Below are 19,092 nucleotides of genomic sequence, written 5' to 3'. Positions count from 1 at the left end.
CGTCTCTGCACCCTTTCAATCTTTTTCACGTCCTTCCTGTAATGAGGCGACCAGAACTGAGCACAGTACTCCAAGTGGGGTCTGACGAGGGTCTTATATAGCTGCATCATTATCCCCAAACTCCTAAACTCAATCCCTCGATTGATAAAGGCCAGCACACCATACACCTTCTTAACCACCCCCTCCACCTGCAGGGCCGATTTTAGAGTCCTATGGACCCGGACCCCAAGGTCCTTCTGATCCTCTACAGTACTAAGAGTCTTTCCCTTTATGTTGTACTCCTTCATCCCATTTGACCTGCCAAAATGGACCACTATGCATTTATCTGGGTTGAAGTCCATCTGCCACTTCTCCGCCCAGTCTTGCATCCTATCTATGTCCCTCTGTAACTTCTGACATCCCTCCAGACTATCCACAACCCCTCCAACCTTCGTGCCGTTGGCAAACTTACCAACCCATCCCTTCACTTCCTCATCCAGGTCATTTATGAAAATGACAAACAACAAGGGTCCCAGAACAGATCCCTGGGGCACACCACTGGTGACCGACCTCCATTTAGAAAAAGACCCACCTATACACACTCTGCCTCCTTTGGGCAAGCCAGTTCTGGATCCACAGGGCAGCAGCACCTTGGATCCCATGCCCTCTCACTTTTTCTAGAAGCCTTGCATGGGGGACCTTATCAAACGCCTTGCTAAAATCCATATAAACCACATTTACCGCTTTCACTTCGTCAATGTGTTTAGTCACATTTTCAAAGAACTCCACCAGGCTCGTAAGGCATGATCTGCCTTTGACATCTGATGATTTTTCCCCATTCAGAATTATGTAAAATTTGACGGGCAAATCATTTGGGAATTCCAAATACCACAACTAAAGAGGCTTGAAACAAACTTACGTTGCCTTCCCAGGAAATGAGTCATGGTGGTGGTGGTGGTGGTGGAGGGGGGGGGGGGGGGGGGGGGGGTGCAGGAAAGAGTATGTTGAGAATTGTAACAATATAAAGCAATATGGCAGGAGACCAGAAGATAATTAAGGTTCTGTACCGGAAGTTGACCTGAGATTGAGATAGTTTTTAAAATATATAATTCTGGTACAGAATCTCAAATTGTCTCTCAACACTTACAATATTTGAGTGTCAAAATATATTCCAAAAATTGTAAAATACACAATTCCATGTACATCAGACACTTAAAAATGACATGCGAGATATATGCACAGTGTAAAAGTGTTAAAGGGCCATTTAGTCGTCAGTTTTTAAACTTTTATTAAAGTAAAACACTCAACTACCATGACCAGTTAAATGTTCACTTATCACCACAATTTATTCCCCATATTGATGCATTTTTATACTTGGAATGCATCGGACAGATAGGCATCACACGTCGGATGGGATTTTCCAGCCCCGCATTCCGCCAGGTTGGCCAATTCCACCGAAAGTCAATGGCTTGGTTGCCAAATCTCCCGTGGTTGGTCCTGCCATGATGGAGCCGGAAATTCCCAGCCATCATCACTTAGCACACTATTTCATCACTAAAGCTCGAAAGTGTTCACAGTTACACAGCAAAAATATCAACAGCCGAATCAAATGCTTCGCAGACGTGACCAGGGATCAGGTTTTTAATACATACCTCCTGAAGATGGTGGTATAGGAGGAATGTTATTTGTGCTCTAAAGAAAAGAGGATCAAAGCATGAATATTCCATCAAATCCAAGTACAATGAGAATTACAAAGCCTGTGATAATAGGAGGAGAATTAGAATTCTTTTCCTTTTAGATAGGACCTATCCAAAGTAGTATATGGTGAAATACTGGAAACTATCTCCGCATTCCCACAATAAAATGACAAATTTAAATCGTCACTTGCACTGCCATGACCTCCAGGCTATGGGCCAGGCACTGGAAAATGGGATTAGTGTAGTTAGGTCTTTGGTGACTGGCATGGATATGATGGGCCTAATGGTCTATTTCTATGCCATGAACGCCTATGAATCCATTCCCATGGATCTAACTGCATGAATAGAAATATTTCATAGAATCATAGAATCACTACAGTGCAGGAGGCCATTTGGCCCATCGAGTCTGCACTGACCACAATTCCACTCAGGCCCTATCCCCATAACCGCATGCATTTACCTTAGCTAGTCCCCCTGACACTAAGGGGCAATTTAGCATGGCCAATCCACCTAACCCGCACATCTTTGGATTGTGGGAAACTGGAGCACCCGGAGGAAACCCACACAGACACAGGGAGAATGTGCAAACTCCACACAGACAGTGACTCAAGACAGGAATCGAACCCGGGTCCCTGGTGTTGTGAGGCAGCAGTGCTAACCACTGTGCCACCCGCTATCTATTTCCCCTTCTACCTCAAGATGATTTCTTTAAACATAGGCTTTTAACTGTCCATTTGTTTGGAAAGATTATCCAGGTTTTACACTGAAGCAGGAAACTGTGATTCGAAAGTGCAATGCTTATAATAGCTCTAAGTTCCAAGATAAAATCTATTGCATCACACTACTCAATCAACCTTTTGCATACACCTATCACTTCAGCTTCCATCTCCTGACAAACCTTTAAACAAGTTAGTTTTTTAATTCTCATCCAGACTCTCAGAAATGATATTTTGCTGTTCACCTGAGAGGGAGGTCTTATGGCGCAGCGGGTGGGATCCCTGTCTCTGAGCTAGAGGCCCTGCAGTAGAGTCCCCACCCCCAGGATCTGGTGATTAAGGCTGCGTTAATAATGCAGCCAAACAGGTCTAGCATCAACCTGTGAATCCTCCCAACACAGCAGGAATAAAGGTAGGATTCTAATAATAGGACTCTATGATCTTATTTGCCTGCAAAAACAACATCCTTAGAAAAACGGGTGGCACGGTTGCGCAATGGTTAGCAATGCTGTCTCTCAGCACCAGGAACCCGGGTTCAGTTCCAGCTTTCGGTGAGTGTGTGTGTGGAGTTTGCACATTCTCCCAGTGTCTGCGTGGGTTTCCTCCGGGTGCTCCAGTTTCCTCCCACAGTCCAAAGATGTGCAGGTTAGGTGGATTGGCCATGGTAAATTGCCCCTTCGGTGTCCCAAGATGTGTAGGTTGGATAGATTAACCATGATAAGTGTGTGGGAGAGAGCCTGGGTAAGATAGTTGGTCAGAGAGTTGGTGCAGACTTGATGGGCCGAATGGCCTCTTTCTGCACTGTTGGGAGTCTCTGAGGAATGATTCCTGGTCAGTATGTGATGGAAAAATGTTGGTGCCTCTATCATCCCGATCCATAGCTCCAGACTAAATCAGGCATGTAGAAATTTATATTACCACAGCAACTTGGGACTCAATGAGTGACCTGTAATACACCATCATCTTTCACTTCCAAATGTAACTGGTCAGAGAGACAACTAGAAACTACCTCCCGAAGGCAGAGAAATTGACTTCCATTACTGAGCAAAATTCTAACTGCAATTGCACTGCCACCATAAGCCCATTTTATATCACGTTACATTCTATCGCAAGAACTCTGAGAGTCCAACCTTTTGAAAGAAAGGGATACATTTTATTGCTTGCATTTCAAAAATTATTTGTAAATGATAAAGATATCTGGAACCAAACAAAAAGCTCTTTGTTTTTTCTCTCAATATTAATGGAACACACCAGTTCCACACCAAGATAAGCTGATATTGAACAATTGAAGCTTGTTGCTATCTACTGCCTGTTGTTCTCTTAAGATTACAGCAAGAACTTGCAAAGCTGTGGCAAGAATGTTGCCTGGTGCTTAGTTCGGACAAAGAGCTGAAAGGCTTGCTGGAATCTGCAAGGGTCTAAATCCAGTTTCAGGCAGCCACCAGGTCCCATCCTTTCCAATTTGTAGTTGGATGTATTTCAGTCAGCCATAGGGCATCACCGTGAACAAATTGGTTGTTCCTATTTTGTGCTAACAAAATGGGTTCAATTTCTCCCCCTGGTTGTCAATGTTCACATGTCAAGATTGTCCAGTTGGCTGAGGTTCTGAAAAAGCCAGCAGAACTTAAAGAATCCCTACAGTGCAGGAGGCCGCCATTCGGCCCATCAAGCCTGCACCGACAACAATCCCACCCAGGCCCTCTCCCCATTGCCCCATATATTTACCTTGCTAATCCCCCTGATACTAGGGGGGAAATTTTGGCATGTCCAATCGACCTAACCCACACATCATTGTGAGGAAACCAGAGTACTTGGAGGAAGCCCACGCAGACACAGGGAGAATGTACAAATTCCAACTGATAGTGACTGGAGGCTGGAATTGAACACTGGTCCCTGGCGCTGAGAGGCAATAATGACTGTGCCACTGTGCCAACAATTACACTTGAACTATGCTCAAAAATCTGCAACTTGCAGATTAAGAATCAATGTAGATTAGTGAACTCAGGGATAGAGAGTGGGATGAAGTGCAAGATAAGGACAGCAGGGTTTGTGGTACGCCAGCCAGGAGGGTGTTGGAATAGTCAAGTCCAGAGTTAAGCAAGGCATGGATGAGGGTTTCAGCGGCAGATTATTTTCACTGACTTGCTATTACAGCAAATTTATCTTTCTGTTTAAATCCCTCCACAGTTTCCGAATTTGCTATTTTTGTAATCAGGAAATACCTCTCCTTTAACTTTAAACTCTGGCCCCTTGTACATCTGCCTCCCACTCTATCAATAGTGGCCATGCTTTCAACTGTTCAATTTCCGTGCTCTGGAACTCCCTCACCTCTCTCCCTCTGAAAAACTTGGTGCTTTTACCATGCTTTTGGCCACCCATGTTAACATTGCCTTCTTGGACTTGTGTGTCCATGTTTTTAACTTTGTGACTCTGTGAAATACTTTCAGACATTTTTCTACATTGAAGATGTTACAGAAATGCTGGCTGTTGTTGTGGAGGACATCCCATCCCGTTCCTGATTTTAATGGATCACCACACCACACCTGTACTTTCCAACAAGAGTCACTGGTCAATAATCAGAAATGGAAAATATTCCTATTTCCTCCCCAGTCCACACATACCGAGACTAATTCCATTATCATCTGCTACCATGGCAGAGATCAGCAACTTGCTGAGAATTAAAACTGGGACCTTCTGGTTTGCATGGTTAGTTTTTAAATGTAACGTTGAGACTATCTTTTTCAGTAATAAGTAAAACATGTTTATTAACTAGTTTTTCAATCAATCTGTTTTTCACCCACATTGTAAAGAGTCAGCCCATACGGGCATCATTCAGTCTCGTGACTATTTCTATAGCACTGCTGCTTGTTAAACATCAAAACATATCCTCGGAAAGCATGGCGTACAGGCTAATTCTGCTAGTAGTTGGGAGAATTACTTTAAAAACTTTATTTTTACTTACTGTATGGGAATTGGATGTGGGATCTTTCACATAAAGAGCGGTGTTCGATTTACGTACAGGATCATTTAAGCTCTTTCCTTGCTGGTCAGAAGAATCCTTTGATTTTGCGCAGCCCATGTTTCTGCAAAAACAATTATTGAAAACATTCATTTCTGACGCACTCTAGAGAAGCCTTGGCTCAAGAGGTCAAGTGTGTACATAATCATTAACAACTCAACAAACTCAAACCCTCAACTGTGCACCCATATCACCAGATGCAATAGAATCATCATCTAAAATTCTTACACTGGTGTGGACAATCTGGCCTCTAGTTTACTGGTTTCCTCAGTGGAAGATCAGCTTAAGAGCGAGTCGGCCTGGTATTCGGACCCCTCCCGGCTATGTTAGCAAAGGTGTAAATCCATTGAAAACAAACAGTACAGAATTGGGTAGAAAACAACAACAATTCCAAATCTCCAATTCCAATCCTGCCACGGGATCAGTAGGAGGAGGCAGAGAAACACAGAGGCTGGCATTAACCAACTGAATCATTATTAGAATTGGGCATCGTAGCACTTGAAATCGTCACATTTTCCAGGCTGCCACACCAAGGCTTTGAGTGTTAGTTTCCGCACTTTTGGTGTGATTTTTTTTTAACAATTGTACGCAAATTAAAAATACCAGGAGTTCACAACATTTTCTTCACTGGCATTGCTGCAAAAAAAAAGAATCTAAATTAGTCAGCACATAACTGTAAAATTATTGGAGAAACCTACTTAGGAGCTGGCAAGCAACAAAAACACCGCTGTCATAATTTAAAAGGCGATTAGTTTGATGTGCACATCGTCTTTCAGAGAATTAAATTGCTACGGGAAGCTTGGCAATTTAGAAAAAAAAATACCACATTTAAGTTAAAAATAAAGTCCCCTTCTAAAGTTCACAGAATACCACAGTGCAGAAGAGGTCCTTTGGCCCATCGAGTCTGCACCAACGCATGAAATGCCCTGACCTGCCCACCTAATCCCACAATGTACTTCTGAGACCAAGACAGCCAGGTTCCAATTCCTGGTCAGTGATAAATTACCAGATACAAGCCAACGCATCAACTGGGGTGCTGCGAGTCTGAGAGAGAGAGAGAGAGAGTCTGGCCTAGGAATAGGAGAAATCCAATAAGAACAATGCAAAAATCAGCATTCTGCTCTTTTATTATTTAATCATCTCTTTTGGTAAAAACATTCGCATGGGCATAGGGTGATTTAAAGGATTGAGCTTGATTGAATTGGTCCAATAGCCTGCTGACACTTGTTGAGGAACTTAGATGAGTGTGACCAACTGGTCCAGGTACAAAATATTCCTTAAACGTAGAAAAACTGCAAAAAAAGGGACTTGGGGGTACTTGTGCATGAAACACAGAAAGCTAGCACACAAGTATAGCAGGTAATCAGGAAGGCTAATGGAATCTGGCCCTTATTTCAAGGGCGTTGGAATATAAGAGTAGGAAAGTCTTGCTGCAACCCTACAGATACTGATGAGACCACATCAGCAGTACTGTGAGCAGTTTTGGTCCCCTTATTTAAGGAAAGATATTATTTCATTGGAGGCAGTTCAGAGAAGGTTCACTAGGATGGTCCCCAGAGATTGTCTAATGAGGGGAGGTTAAACAGATTGGGACTTCATTCATTGGAATTTAGAAGAATGAGAGGTGATCTCATTGAAACATTTTAGGATTTTTAAGGGGCTTGACAGGGTAAATACGGGGAGGATATTTCCCCTCCTGGGAGAGTCTAGGACCTGAGGGCACAGTCTCAGAATAAAGGGGCGCCAATTTAAGACTGAGACAAGGAGGAATTTCTTCTCTCAGAGGGTTGAGTGACTTTGGAACTCTGTCAGAGAGAGCTGTGTATATGGAAGGCTGAGAAAGATAGATTCTTGATCAGTAAGAGAATCAAGTGTTACGAGAAAAGGGCAGCAAAGTGGACATGAGGAATGTCAGATCAACCAAGATCTTATTGAATGGTGGAGCAGGCTCAAGGGGCCGAATGACTTACTCCTGTTCCTATGTCTGATGGTTTTATAGTCTTAAAGTGGAATATAGGGCGGTGGGGTGCAGAAAGAAGATAAAGACAGAGTGAAGACGATGCAACGTTGTGGAGGTGGGAATAATAGTTTTATTACCATTTTATTATTAATGGCTCAGACAAACTGCAACCGTTGCCAGGGATTCTCTGGCTATAATTAGATAGAGAAGAATAGAACTAGGTAGGTGTGGTTGCAGCAACCTGGATGAGAGTGGAGAGGCTTTGGAGTAGAAATTCTGACAAAGGTTGCAGACATTATGGCTACGAACAAACTGATTCAGCCAGTGTGTGGGACTTGGGGGAGGGTGGGGGGGGGGGGGGGGGGGGGGGGGGGGAGGAGAGAAAGAGGAGGAATAGAAAGGATTGACAGCTTCTATCTTCCTGATGCTGAGCTGAAGGAAATATAAAAGATATCCAGGATTTGCCGATAGCACAGAGACCGTTCAAGAGGTTGCGAGAAGTAGAGGAGAGGCAGTTATGCGTGTTAACGGCAGATATTCAAAAGCTGCCTTCACATGATGTTGCTGGTCTGAGGATGGAGTCAAGAGACCCAAGGAGGGAACTATGCATACCCACAGACTGGTAGTTACAAAACAGGAATCTAGATCCAGAATTCTAGACAGCCCTAAAGTTTGGCCCATCCAATAACTCTGTTCAGCTTATTTAATCTTCTGAAGGGAGAAGACAATTTATAGATGACTTCAGAAGTGGTTGCTTCCTAACAAGGAAAACTTCTAAGTCTCAGTCTAGCTAAAAGGAATGTTATTAATGAGATGATTATTTCCAGTGCCCCTGCAGAACAGCAATGTATTTGACGATTTGATTCTATCCAATCTATAAAACACTCTCTCTTCTTGACTAGAGAGAGCTGGTAACAGGTTAACACTATTATTTTTTTCAAAGATCTGATCCGTATATTTATCACTATTGTTGAGAAAAAATATATTTTCTTGAGGCCCAGGCTTTTGTCAAAATTCCCTAGTTTAGCATTTACGGCAAATCCAACGTCCTTTCACTCAAAAAAAAATCCGAAAACGACAACACAATAAATCCAGGTTAGAGTTCTGCTTTATAATGTAATTTTGGAATTAGACTAGTCATACTTTCCTGAATCCTATCTAATTCATGTAGGATGGTTCACATCTCATCAAATGTGTCTTGCAGGATGAAGACGCGTTTGTATGTTCCATACAAAGGATTCACATCTTAAACATTACCCTATTCTTTTCCTGATAGATACAGAAAGATTTGCCGTGCATTGTCAGTGCTTTCTATTTTTACTTGGTTTGTAAATTTGCAATCGCCTTAATGTGATTTTAAGTAGCTGATTATTCTTTAGAAGTTTCAAACAGTTACGTTTTGATCAATAATCACCCCTTTTCAAATTTATAGAAAAATACTATTGGCATTAATAGATAGGATTTACTATAACTACCCAATAATGTAGATAACATATCATAGAATCCCTACAGTGCAGAAGGAGGCCATTTGGCCCATCGAGTCTGCACCAAAAACAATCCCACCCAGGCACTATCTACATAACCCCACTAATTCCTCTAACCTATGCATCTTGGGACACTCAAGGGCAATTTAGCATGGCCAATCAACCTAACCCGCACATCTTTGAATTGTAGGAGGAAACCCATGCAGACATGGGGAGAATGTATGTGTGGAGTTTGCACAGTGACCCAAGCCGGGAATCAAACCCAGCTCCCTGGAGCTGTGAGGCAGCAGTGCTAACCATTGTGCCACCGCGCTGCCCCATAGATCCTGTAGACTACGTATAGATTCCATTGATAAGCTAAGGCGGTGTCACATTTACTGGTCTCTGCGAAAGATGCTAAAATCAGCCTTCCAACTTGTGCAACTTCTCAGTCATGCATTGCAACATTGTACCGAACATTTTCACAAGTTTTATTTGCAAACAGTCACTATTCAGCAGAAAACAAAAAAGCAACATGTTTGGCTAATTTGTCTGTACCAGAGCATTGTGCAGTTCCTTCTGAATTTGTGAAACCGACTGCATAGTTAGATGTTGGAGATCTCTTTTTGCAGAATTATTCTGCGGCACGGTAGCAGTGGTTGGCGCTGCTGCTTCACAGCTCCAGGGACCTGGGTTCGATTCCCAGCTTGGGTCACTGTCTGTGTGGAATTTGCACATTCTCCGTGTCTGCGTGGGTTTCCTCCGGGTGCTCCGGTTTCCTCCCACGGTCCAGGGATGTGCGGGTTAGGTTGATTGGCCATGCTAAAATTGCCCCTTAGTGTCCTGAGATGTGTAGGTTGGAGGGATTGGCGGGTAAATATGTAGGGATATGGGGGTAGGGCCTGGGTGGGATTGTGGTCGGTGCAGACTCGATGGGCCAAATGGTCTCTTTCTGCACTGTAGGGTTTCTATGATTAGATAAAATAGTTAAACAAGTCAGCGTGTTCATCATTTACCCTACACACTGATCTTGCCAATGAGTTAACCCAGATATGAAAATAGCAGAGGGCGACTGGCATTTGAGTGGTTGTGAACTGGAGCAAGATAATTTCTGCCAAAAATTCTTACTCGGGCTTGATTCCACCATCTGGGCAAAATCAGTCCCGATTTTTTTCTAAAGTTTATTGATTAGTGTCACAAGCAGGCTTACATTAACACTGCAATGAAGTTACTGTGAAAATCCCCCAAGTTGCCACTCTCTGGCGCCTGTTCGGGTACACGGAGGGAGAATTTAGCACAGCCAATGCATCTAACCAGCACGTCTTTCAGACTGTGGGAGGAAACCGGAGCACCCGGAGGAAACCCACGCAGACACGGGGAGATGGTGTAGACTCCACACAGAGAGTGACCCAAGCTGGGTATCAAACCCAAGGTCCCTGGAGCCGTGAGGCAGCAGTGCCAACCACCGTGCCGCCCTATGGATTGCATTTGTCTATATCTTTGGCTTTAGTACAAAGCAAAGCCACAAAGATGTTGCAGCTAAAGTGGTTTGTTAAATGGTCATAGAGAACGTCATAAAACAATTAAGCAAAATTCATTGTTTGACAAATTATATATTAAAAGGAAGATAAAGAAACCAGTTATCAGAAAGTTCCTAAACCATGAGTACTATGGGTAATGGACAAAACAAAATTCCATTGCTTCAAAACACACAACACGAGTATAAAAACAAGCTGCTGGAATATCGAGAACATTTTATCCATTTGCATCACTTGGTTAAGGGTAAAGAAATGACACCACTCATGTGATAACACTGCTTTCAGGGCCAGAGGCTCACAGCAAGCAGGGTGTAGGGACAGATCAAAGCCTCAGCTGCCCAAAACAGTTAGATGCAAAAGATCTTATGGCAGGAATCAAAAGATGAAGACATTCCAATTGGCTGCCAATCTGCTACTGCTCATTTTGTTAAACTTCATCCAAGATTTGTCTTCCTCCAGTTCATCCTCATGACTCAGATCTCCCAAGTCTGGCGAGTAGCCTTGTGACTCTGCATCACACGTGGCCAACATCTCCCTTGTCTCAATGATCAGAACTGTACTCTCTACTCAAGGATGGTCCGAGCAGAACACTATTCACTCCACCACAGTTTACTGATTGTTCTGCTGCCTATGAATCTGAAAAACGTGCTGGTTCAGTGGACTGGCCATGCCAAATTCTCCCTCAATATAACAGAAAACCGGAGTGTGGCGACGAGGGAATTTTCACAGTAACTTCATTACAGTGTTAATGTAAGTCTACTTGTGATACTAATAAATAAACTTTAACTTTATGTTTTCAACATTTTGTCGGCTTTAATTACTGTCCTACATTTGTTTGGGTATTGTTGAGCATCTGGTCCAACGAGACTACTTGACTCAAATTCACCCTTAGTTATTGCAAAGAACATGTGTTTTTATTTAACCATCTATTTATCCTTCCTACATGCAGTGCTGTGTGTTAAATTTCATTCAGTTGCCCTTTAGTTGATTTACTGCTTTTCCCCCGTTTCTAGACCACTGCTACTTTGTCTCTGACCAGAAATAGCAGGGACCAAAAAGAGTTGGGCTCAAAATATGCATTGGGGGGGGGGGGGCAAATTAGCCCTCAAAACAGCCGACAAAGAAATTCAAAAAAAGGTCCCCCCTCTCCCTCCCATATGACATGACTTTACATAATGGCACCTCCATGGTCCAGAGATGAACGATTGCAATCGCAGGCGTCTTACTCGGAGCCAGAAAACATGCAGAGTTTGATTGGAGGAGCAGCAAGTTGTAAGCAGCTGCTCCTCCAATCACAGACTCTGTCCCTCCCATGCCGCTGCTCCAACTCCTCCAATCAGAGGTTAAAGTTAGAACCTTTCCATGTGGGAATCACGGCAGGAAGTCTACAATCCCATACTCAGTTACAAATCGATACATCAGGGGGTGGGATTTTCCACCACCCCCATCCCTGTGGCATGTTTCCCAGGAGTGGAGATGGCTCATCATTGGCCGCCAGCAGGGTCCTATGGTCCCACCGATGTCTAGGCTGTTTGGTGTGGCTTTCTGTCCCGCCGTGGCGACGAGGTCACCATTGGCAGGACCAGAAAATCCCATTGGCGGGAAAAGCTGGGAAAAAAAAAAAAATCACACTCCCAAGAAACTGCACAGTACAGCAGATACAGAACCTTGAAGTAAATTCTTCCTTTTTCAGTGCACTGATACTGCTCAATGTGGTGCACAGGTACAAACTGAAAAACAAGAGAATGAGATCTTCTCCGAGAAGGACATCAGAAAGAGTTAGCTCATATAGCTCCTCGAGTCTGCTCCTCGGATCATGGCTGATCTGATTCTGGCTGTATCTCCACTTTCCTGCTTTTCCCCTATAACCCTCTTCTCTCCTATAATTCAAAAATTAGTCTCAAGTCTCGAGTATATTTTATATTCCAGCCTCTGCTGCTCTGTGGGGTAGAAGAATTCCAAAGATTCACAAACCCCAGAAGAAATTCTTCGCCAATTCCACCTTAAATGGGAGACCCCTTTATTCTGAAACTATGATTCTCTTTGTTCCAGATCCCCTACTGGGGGAATATACTTTTCAGCATCTAACCTGTCAAACCCTTCATAATCTGTGTGTTTCAATGTGATCACGTCTTATTTTTCTGAGCACCAATGAGTACAGGCCCAACCTGTTCAACCTATCCTCATAAGACAACCCCTTCATCCCAGGAATCAGCTTAGTGAACCTACTCTGAATTGTCTCCAAGGCAAATATGTTCTGCCTTAAAAAAGGAGGAGACTGGGGCTGGATATTGCTGTTCTGAGGCTCAGCATACCCACGTGCAGTAAAAAAAATGAATGGTGGCGAGGCAAAGTTAAATTTCCCAGCCGATTCCTGTTGCCTGCCATTTAATTAGTGCTAGAAATGTGCTGGTTTGTGAATCAATGTGCACACAATGTGGCTTTGGGCTCAATCTTTCAAATGTTTGCCTCAGTTTTGAATTTCTATGAGATTGAAATCTTCAGCAAGGTTGGTGGATTCCTTAAGCCTGTGATGGTTAGTTATCTACTTAGTAACCTTTAAGGGCTCAACTGTATTCAGCTCTGGAGGGTTTGTTTATACAGCTTGGTAATGGAATATTATGAATACTGGCAGAGTTCCAGATCCAGAAGGGATGGTTTACACAGTTGACAAGGGGGCTGAAAGCTTTGTTTAATTGAAAGTTTTATGACCATTTAATGGGATTAAGTTTCTTGGAAGCAGGTTTGTGAATGGTTGTCTTTTTTGACAGTTCTTTGAGCTTCACACCTGGAATACTCTGCACAGCTTTGGTCTTAGAGGAAAGATATACTGGCATTGGAGGCAGCCCAGAAAATGTTCACTAGGTTGATCCCAGGTATGGAAGGATTTTCTCATGAGAAGAGGTGGAGTAGGTTGGGCCTGTACTCATTAGAATTTAGCAGAATGAGAGGTAATTTTGAGACAAAGAGGATTCTCCAGGGGCTTTACAGGGTAGATGCTGAGAGGTTATTTCCTCTTGTGGGAGAGTCTAGGACCAGAGGGCATAATCTCAGTGTAAGAGTCACCCATTTAAGACAGAGATAAGAGGAACTTCTTCTCCGAGAGGGTAGTGAGGAGAGATTGGGTAGACTGGGGTTGTTCTCCTTGGAAAGACAGAGAATGAGGGGAGATCTAATAGAGGTATACAAGATTATGAAGGGTAGAGATAGGGTGAACAGTGGGAAGCTTTTTCCCAGGTCGGAGGTGACGATCACGAGGGGTCACGGGCTCAAGCTGAGAGGGGCGAAGTATAACTCAGACATCAGAGGGACGTTTTTTACACAGAGGGTGGTGGGGGCCTGGAATGCGCTGCCAAGTAGGGTGGTGGAGGCAGGCACGCTGACATCGTTTAAGACTTACCTGGATGGTCACATGAGCAGCCTGGGAATGGAGGGATACAAACGATTGGTCTAGTTGGACCAAGGAGCGGCACAGGCTTGGAGGGCCGAAGGGCCTGTTTCCTGTGCTGTACTGTTCTTTGTTCTTTGAATCTGTGGCATTCTTTACGACAGAGGGCTATAGAAGCTGGGATAAATAATGTACAAGGCTGGGTTGTTAAGTGTGTTGAAGGTGGAAAGTCAGATTTTCAATCAGTAAGGGAATCAAGGGTAATGGGGATAAGACAGGAATGTGGAGTTGAGAATCATCAGATCAGATTGAATGGCGGAGCAAACTTGATGGGCCGAATGGCCAACTTCTGCTCCTGTGTGTTATGGCCTTCTGTGCATTCTATAATGATGTGGAGATGCCGGCGTTGGACTGGGGTAAACACAGTAAGAAGTTTAACAACACCAGGTTAAAGTCCAACAGGTTTATTTGGTAGCAAAAGCCACACAAGTTTTCGGAGCTGCAAGCCCCTTCTTCAGGTGAGTGGGTTGTGAACAGAATTCCCACTCACCTGAAGAAGGGGCTTGCAGCTCCGAAAGCTTGTGTGGCTTTTGCTACCAAATAAACCTGTTGGACTTTAACCTGGTGTTGTTAAACTTCTTACTGCATTCTATAATGCCCATATCTCTCTCTCTCTATAGAAATAAACATGAAGGACTTTTTCATAATGATACCTTGCTGATAGATGTTTGCCTGAATTAAATGCTCCAATTAAGTTCTTGGAAATGAACAGACCGGTTATGTCACAGGCGTGACTTTTAACTTTGCTTCGGTAACAATTTTGAATAGGTAGAATTTGAGTGTCTTTATTAGCATGCAATTTGTTATGAAAACAGTGCACTTTTGACTACTGTTCAAACTAGAAGTTCAGGAGATTAATCTGGATATCTTAATGGTTTGGAGTAGTACGTGTAGGTTTGGCTACAATTTGTTTTGTAAGCTAATTCACTGCCACACTCCGATAAATTCATCATGGACCATCAGTTCTTCTGTATTTACGAAACAGCTGCATTTTATCTATTTATTTAAAGGCAGCCGGTTTCACTTCCTTCAGAGGAGAGCTCCTCACCCACCCATTTCAGCCCCTTTCGCTTTCCGCATTCAGACCTGGCCTTAATGTTGGTGCAGTGGTAAAAGAAAATGTTTGGCAGGATACCTCACACTTACCGTTCCTTTTGTGTGCGATGTCATTCAGAACACATTCGTGGCAGAAACAAGCTATTTAAATATATACATGTAAATTGCTAAATTAGTTTTCCTGCCGATTATACCACAGGCACCAGTTTTGCTGTGTCGTAGGGGTTTGAGAGATAGTTGAGTCTCCTAAAAATATACAGCGAAAGTTCATCGTCTTTTTTAAAACCAGAACTATTTGTACAAGTACGTACACAATTAGACCTCCACACAAGGCAAGAGCTTCTGCTCAGTCATGACATTATATCCAGTATCGCGTATGCTTCTGATGTTAACCCCGTGTTCCACATCTCCTTCCAAGTCTTTGCCATCATATTTACATCCACCTACATCTCTCCCCAAAGTCTCAGACTTTGCAGGGTTAGTCTCCGAAGTACTTTGGACTGAACACCAATCTGGTTTTGATCCACTTTGGAGGTCAAGCATATTCAGCACTCTCCTCTTCTGTTGGTATGGGATTATGCCCTCTGGTCCTAGACTCACTCACAAAGGGGAATAACCTCTCAGCATCTACCCTGTCAAGCCCCTTGAGAATGCTATACATCTCAATAAGGTCGTGCCTCATTCTGGGCGATTGTAGAGCTTGTAGTTTCCTCCTCTTCAGGATCGGAACGGCAAGCCCAAATTTCTATTGCCTTTCTCTTCAAGGACATTAAGGTTCTGAGGTTTCTCCATCATGATACCCTAGCCTACCTCAACTCCACAACAAGGATGGTACATGGGTTTTTCAATGTTAGTCTTGTAACCGTATACTCTGTCCCCGCCTTCAGCACTGGTAACTCACGTGGTGTATGTCTGTAAGTTGCACGCCTGGCTGTTTCTCTATTCTTCCTCACGCTGTTTTAACAGCTCATGGCCATTCGTGGGGACGTGGTGTTTAATTCGGAGATGGAAGTTGTAATGGTGAAAAATTCTGTAGTGGTGAGGATCAATAAAATCAGAAGAGCTAGATGAACGTCTTTGTTTATCTTTAATAGCTCCATAATGGCTCACACCCCTCTCTTGGCCTCTCCATTTGTTTGAGGAAAGGGAGGTGAACTGGTTACATATACAAAGCCATATTAATTTGTGAAATTTTGGAATTGGTCACATGCAGCACAACATTCTGGACTTAATGTTTGACAATGTATTGAATAAATTTGAGCGATTGAATCACCGCTCCTGCCTTGCTGTTATGCAATTGATTTACTTCAATCCACCGTGAATAATAAGCTAGAATAATAAGGAAGATTTTCCTCTTAAAGTCAAAAAAGTCCAATCCCATGCACTCCCACAGCCTTGATGGAAAAGGTGGTGGTGATGGTGATTCTGTGTTTCTGGCTTTTGGGGTACAGGTAATTCAATTAGAAATCAATTCTTCTGCAGAACAAGTAATACCCGGCCACCAAACTGATCTGCGTGGGTTTCCTCCGGGTGCTCCAGTTTGTTCCCACAGTTGGAAAGACGTGCTGATTAGGTGCATTGGCCATGCTAAATTCTCCCTCAGGTGTACCCGAACAGGCGCTGGAGTGAGGAGACTAGGGGATTTTCACAGTAACTTCATTGCAGTGTTAACACAAGCCTACTTGCGACACTAAGTAAGTCTGGGTCATAAATGTGCCCATATTTCAGAAAAGATTAAAAATTGTTTAATCCTTTCAAAAGCATTTTGCTGGTCCATGTTCCAGCACCACTGTTGACCCCGTCTGAAAAGATGTCTCACTGACGTCTGCTAAATTCAAAGGAACTTGCATACTTGGTTTAGCATCCCTCGGAATCATTGAAACTCTGTTATACTCGTCTGCTGCAGAAATTATTTTATAACTTTTGCTTTGCAGATCAACTGAGATTCCTGTGGCTTGCACGATGTGACCTCGAAACTTAATCATGGGTTTGGCTTGGCAAACTCACATTTTTCATTCAGTGCAAAGTCTGCATCTTGCAGAGCTCTCTGAACTGCTCTGACCCTGCAATGATGCTCCTCTTGCAAGGATCTATGTGTGAGCATATCATCCATTTGACACCTTGCTTCTTCCATGCCTTCTGAAGTGTTGGACATTGTTCTTTAGAAACTCTCTGGAGCAGGCACTGTTCCAAAGGCAATTTATTGACACAAGAATGACCGAAGGGTAGTAGAAATGTGGTCAGCAATCTGGATCGTCTGTCCAGAGGTAAATGCCAAAGTCCACTGTTCACATCTGAATTGGTAATTAAAATGTGCTTGGTTAGTTTTGAGGCTCTTGTCCACAGAGACCATTGGGTGGATTTCACATTCTGCTGCTTTGTTTAGCTGAGTTAAATCCACAGATTCTTAGAGCCGTTTTGTTTTCGACCATAACCATACCTGAACACCATTTTGTTGGCACGGTGTCCAGTGAGATAATCCTTTACTACTGATTATTTTCCACTTCGACCTTGACTTTGTCAGAGAGTGGGTGAGGGACTTTCCTCGGTGTGTGTGTCAGTGTTTGAAAAATTTGGGGAATTTGTTTGAACCCCAGTTTAAGGCATGCGTCTCTGCTTAGTAGAGCATTCTTAATTTTCAAAGACAGGGAGGTTCAAGGATTTCAGGTATCTTTATATTTCACATTCACCATGAGCCATTTTTACTGTAGTCTCCCCAGGACCTTGCAATTTAAAAAAAGAGGGTTGCCATGGAATTTATTTGAGTCATTTTATAATCATTCTGCTACAGGATGTGGGCACCTCTGGCAAGGCCAACATTTTTATTGCCCATCCCCAATCATCCGTCAGGGAGGTGGTGGTGGGCTGCCTTCTTGAACCCACTGTAGTCCACATGCTGTAGGTACACCCACAGTGCTGTTAGGAAGAGAGTTCCAGAATTTTGACCCAGCGACATTTTGCAACAAATTGGGTCAGTGTGTGGAGTTTGCACATTCTTCCTGTGTCTGTGTGGGTTTCCTCCCACAGTCCAAAGATGTGCAGGTTAGGTTGATCGGACATGCTAAATTTCCCCTTAGTGTCCTGAGATGCTTAGGGTAGAGGAATTAATGGGGCAAATATGTGGGGTTGCGGGGATAGGGCCTGGGTGGGATGGACTGAATGACTTCCTTCTGCACTGTAGGGTTTCTATGATTCCATGACAAGTGAAGGAATGCCAATCTATTTCCAAGGTGTGTGGTTTGATGAAACTTAATGGGAACTCAAGGTTTGCCGTTGAATCCCGGGTCCAGCTAGGAGATGGTGGCACATGCACAATTCATTTAATTTACATTCCTCAGGCCAAGGGGTGTCAGTGTGCGGCTGTGCAGAAGGGAGAAAGAAAGAAGAACTGCACGAAAACCTAGATCAAATGACATGTTCATTCAATATCATGCAAGTGTCCCAAGCATAGGGAGAAGGGGGTGAGCTCGGAGAGGTTCCAAAAGAAAGAAACAAAGATAGGGACACAAATTGGTCCCATAAAGTTAAAAGAAAGCAGAGAACTAGGCTTTGATTCAAAATAAAGAGCCATAGGGAGCAGACAAGTGAAGGGGCATGAGAGAAGGTCTGAAGATATGAGAAAGCAGTCAAAAGGTTGCTGACTCCGTGCTATAGGCACTGGGGAAAAAGGTACTCCTTTGGAGCAGTGCTGTTCTGCTCAGCACGGCTAAAGATGTGAAATTGTGCATGCAAGCTGAAACTCAAGTGAAATCCATGGGGAAAGAATCTTGGAAGGCAAGACTGAAATCCTGCGAGGTGGCCATTGTTGAAGTCCTCCGTGTGGAAGCGACTTTGAGAGAGAATTCCAAGGCAAGATCTTCAAAAGTGGAGATTCGAAACCCTCCCGAGAAAAGTGAAGTTCCAGTGAGACTTATTGACTCTCAATATCTGAGTGGGTTATTGAGAAATCCATGGAATTTGGTTTGGTCGCATCTGGCATTTAGTTTGTAGTGTAGAGTATTTGACCACAGCTTTCCTCTTAATTCATGTGTATATTTTCCTGAATGTTAGAATACAAGATAAATATTGTAAATTGTTTTAGCTTTTTAAAATTTTATAGTAACATTTTCTTTGTTTGTCAAAACCGTGGCATCTTGTGCTTTTATTCTTTTGGTAAGCCTCTTGAATCTCAAAATTTGTTTACGTTAAACAAACTGTTATTGTTCCCAAACTGGAT

At 43.3% G+C, this 19,092-nt stretch overlaps 1 protein-coding gene across 1 annotated transcript in view; it reads right to left on the bottom strand.

Annotated features, from left to right (window-relative positions):
• Positions 1–19,092, bottom strand: part of LOC144508560 (tyrosine-protein kinase HCK-like) — a 93,980-nt gene that overhangs the window by 58,029 nt on the left and 16,859 nt on the right. Inside the window, exons 2-3 of the mRNA XM_078236624.1 lie at positions 5,355–5,475; positions 1,632–1,671 (exon numbers count right to left, since the gene is read on the bottom strand). Of these exons, the coding sequence (XP_078092750.1) occupies positions 1,632–1,671; positions 5,355–5,471 (157 nt within the window). The 5' untranslated portion in view covers positions 5,472–5,475. The remainder of the gene's footprint in view (positions 1–1,631; positions 1,672–5,354; positions 5,476–19,092) is intronic.

The sequence above is a fragment of the Mustelus asterias genome, chromosome 20 (genome assembly GCF_964213995.1).
Source record: "Mustelus asterias chromosome 20, sMusAst1.hap1.1, whole genome shotgun sequence".
In the NCBI taxonomy this organism is placed as follows: Eukaryota; Metazoa; Chordata; class Chondrichthyes; order Carcharhiniformes; family Triakidae; genus Mustelus; species Mustelus asterias.
This window is presented reverse-complemented; position numbering and strand designations above follow the sequence as displayed.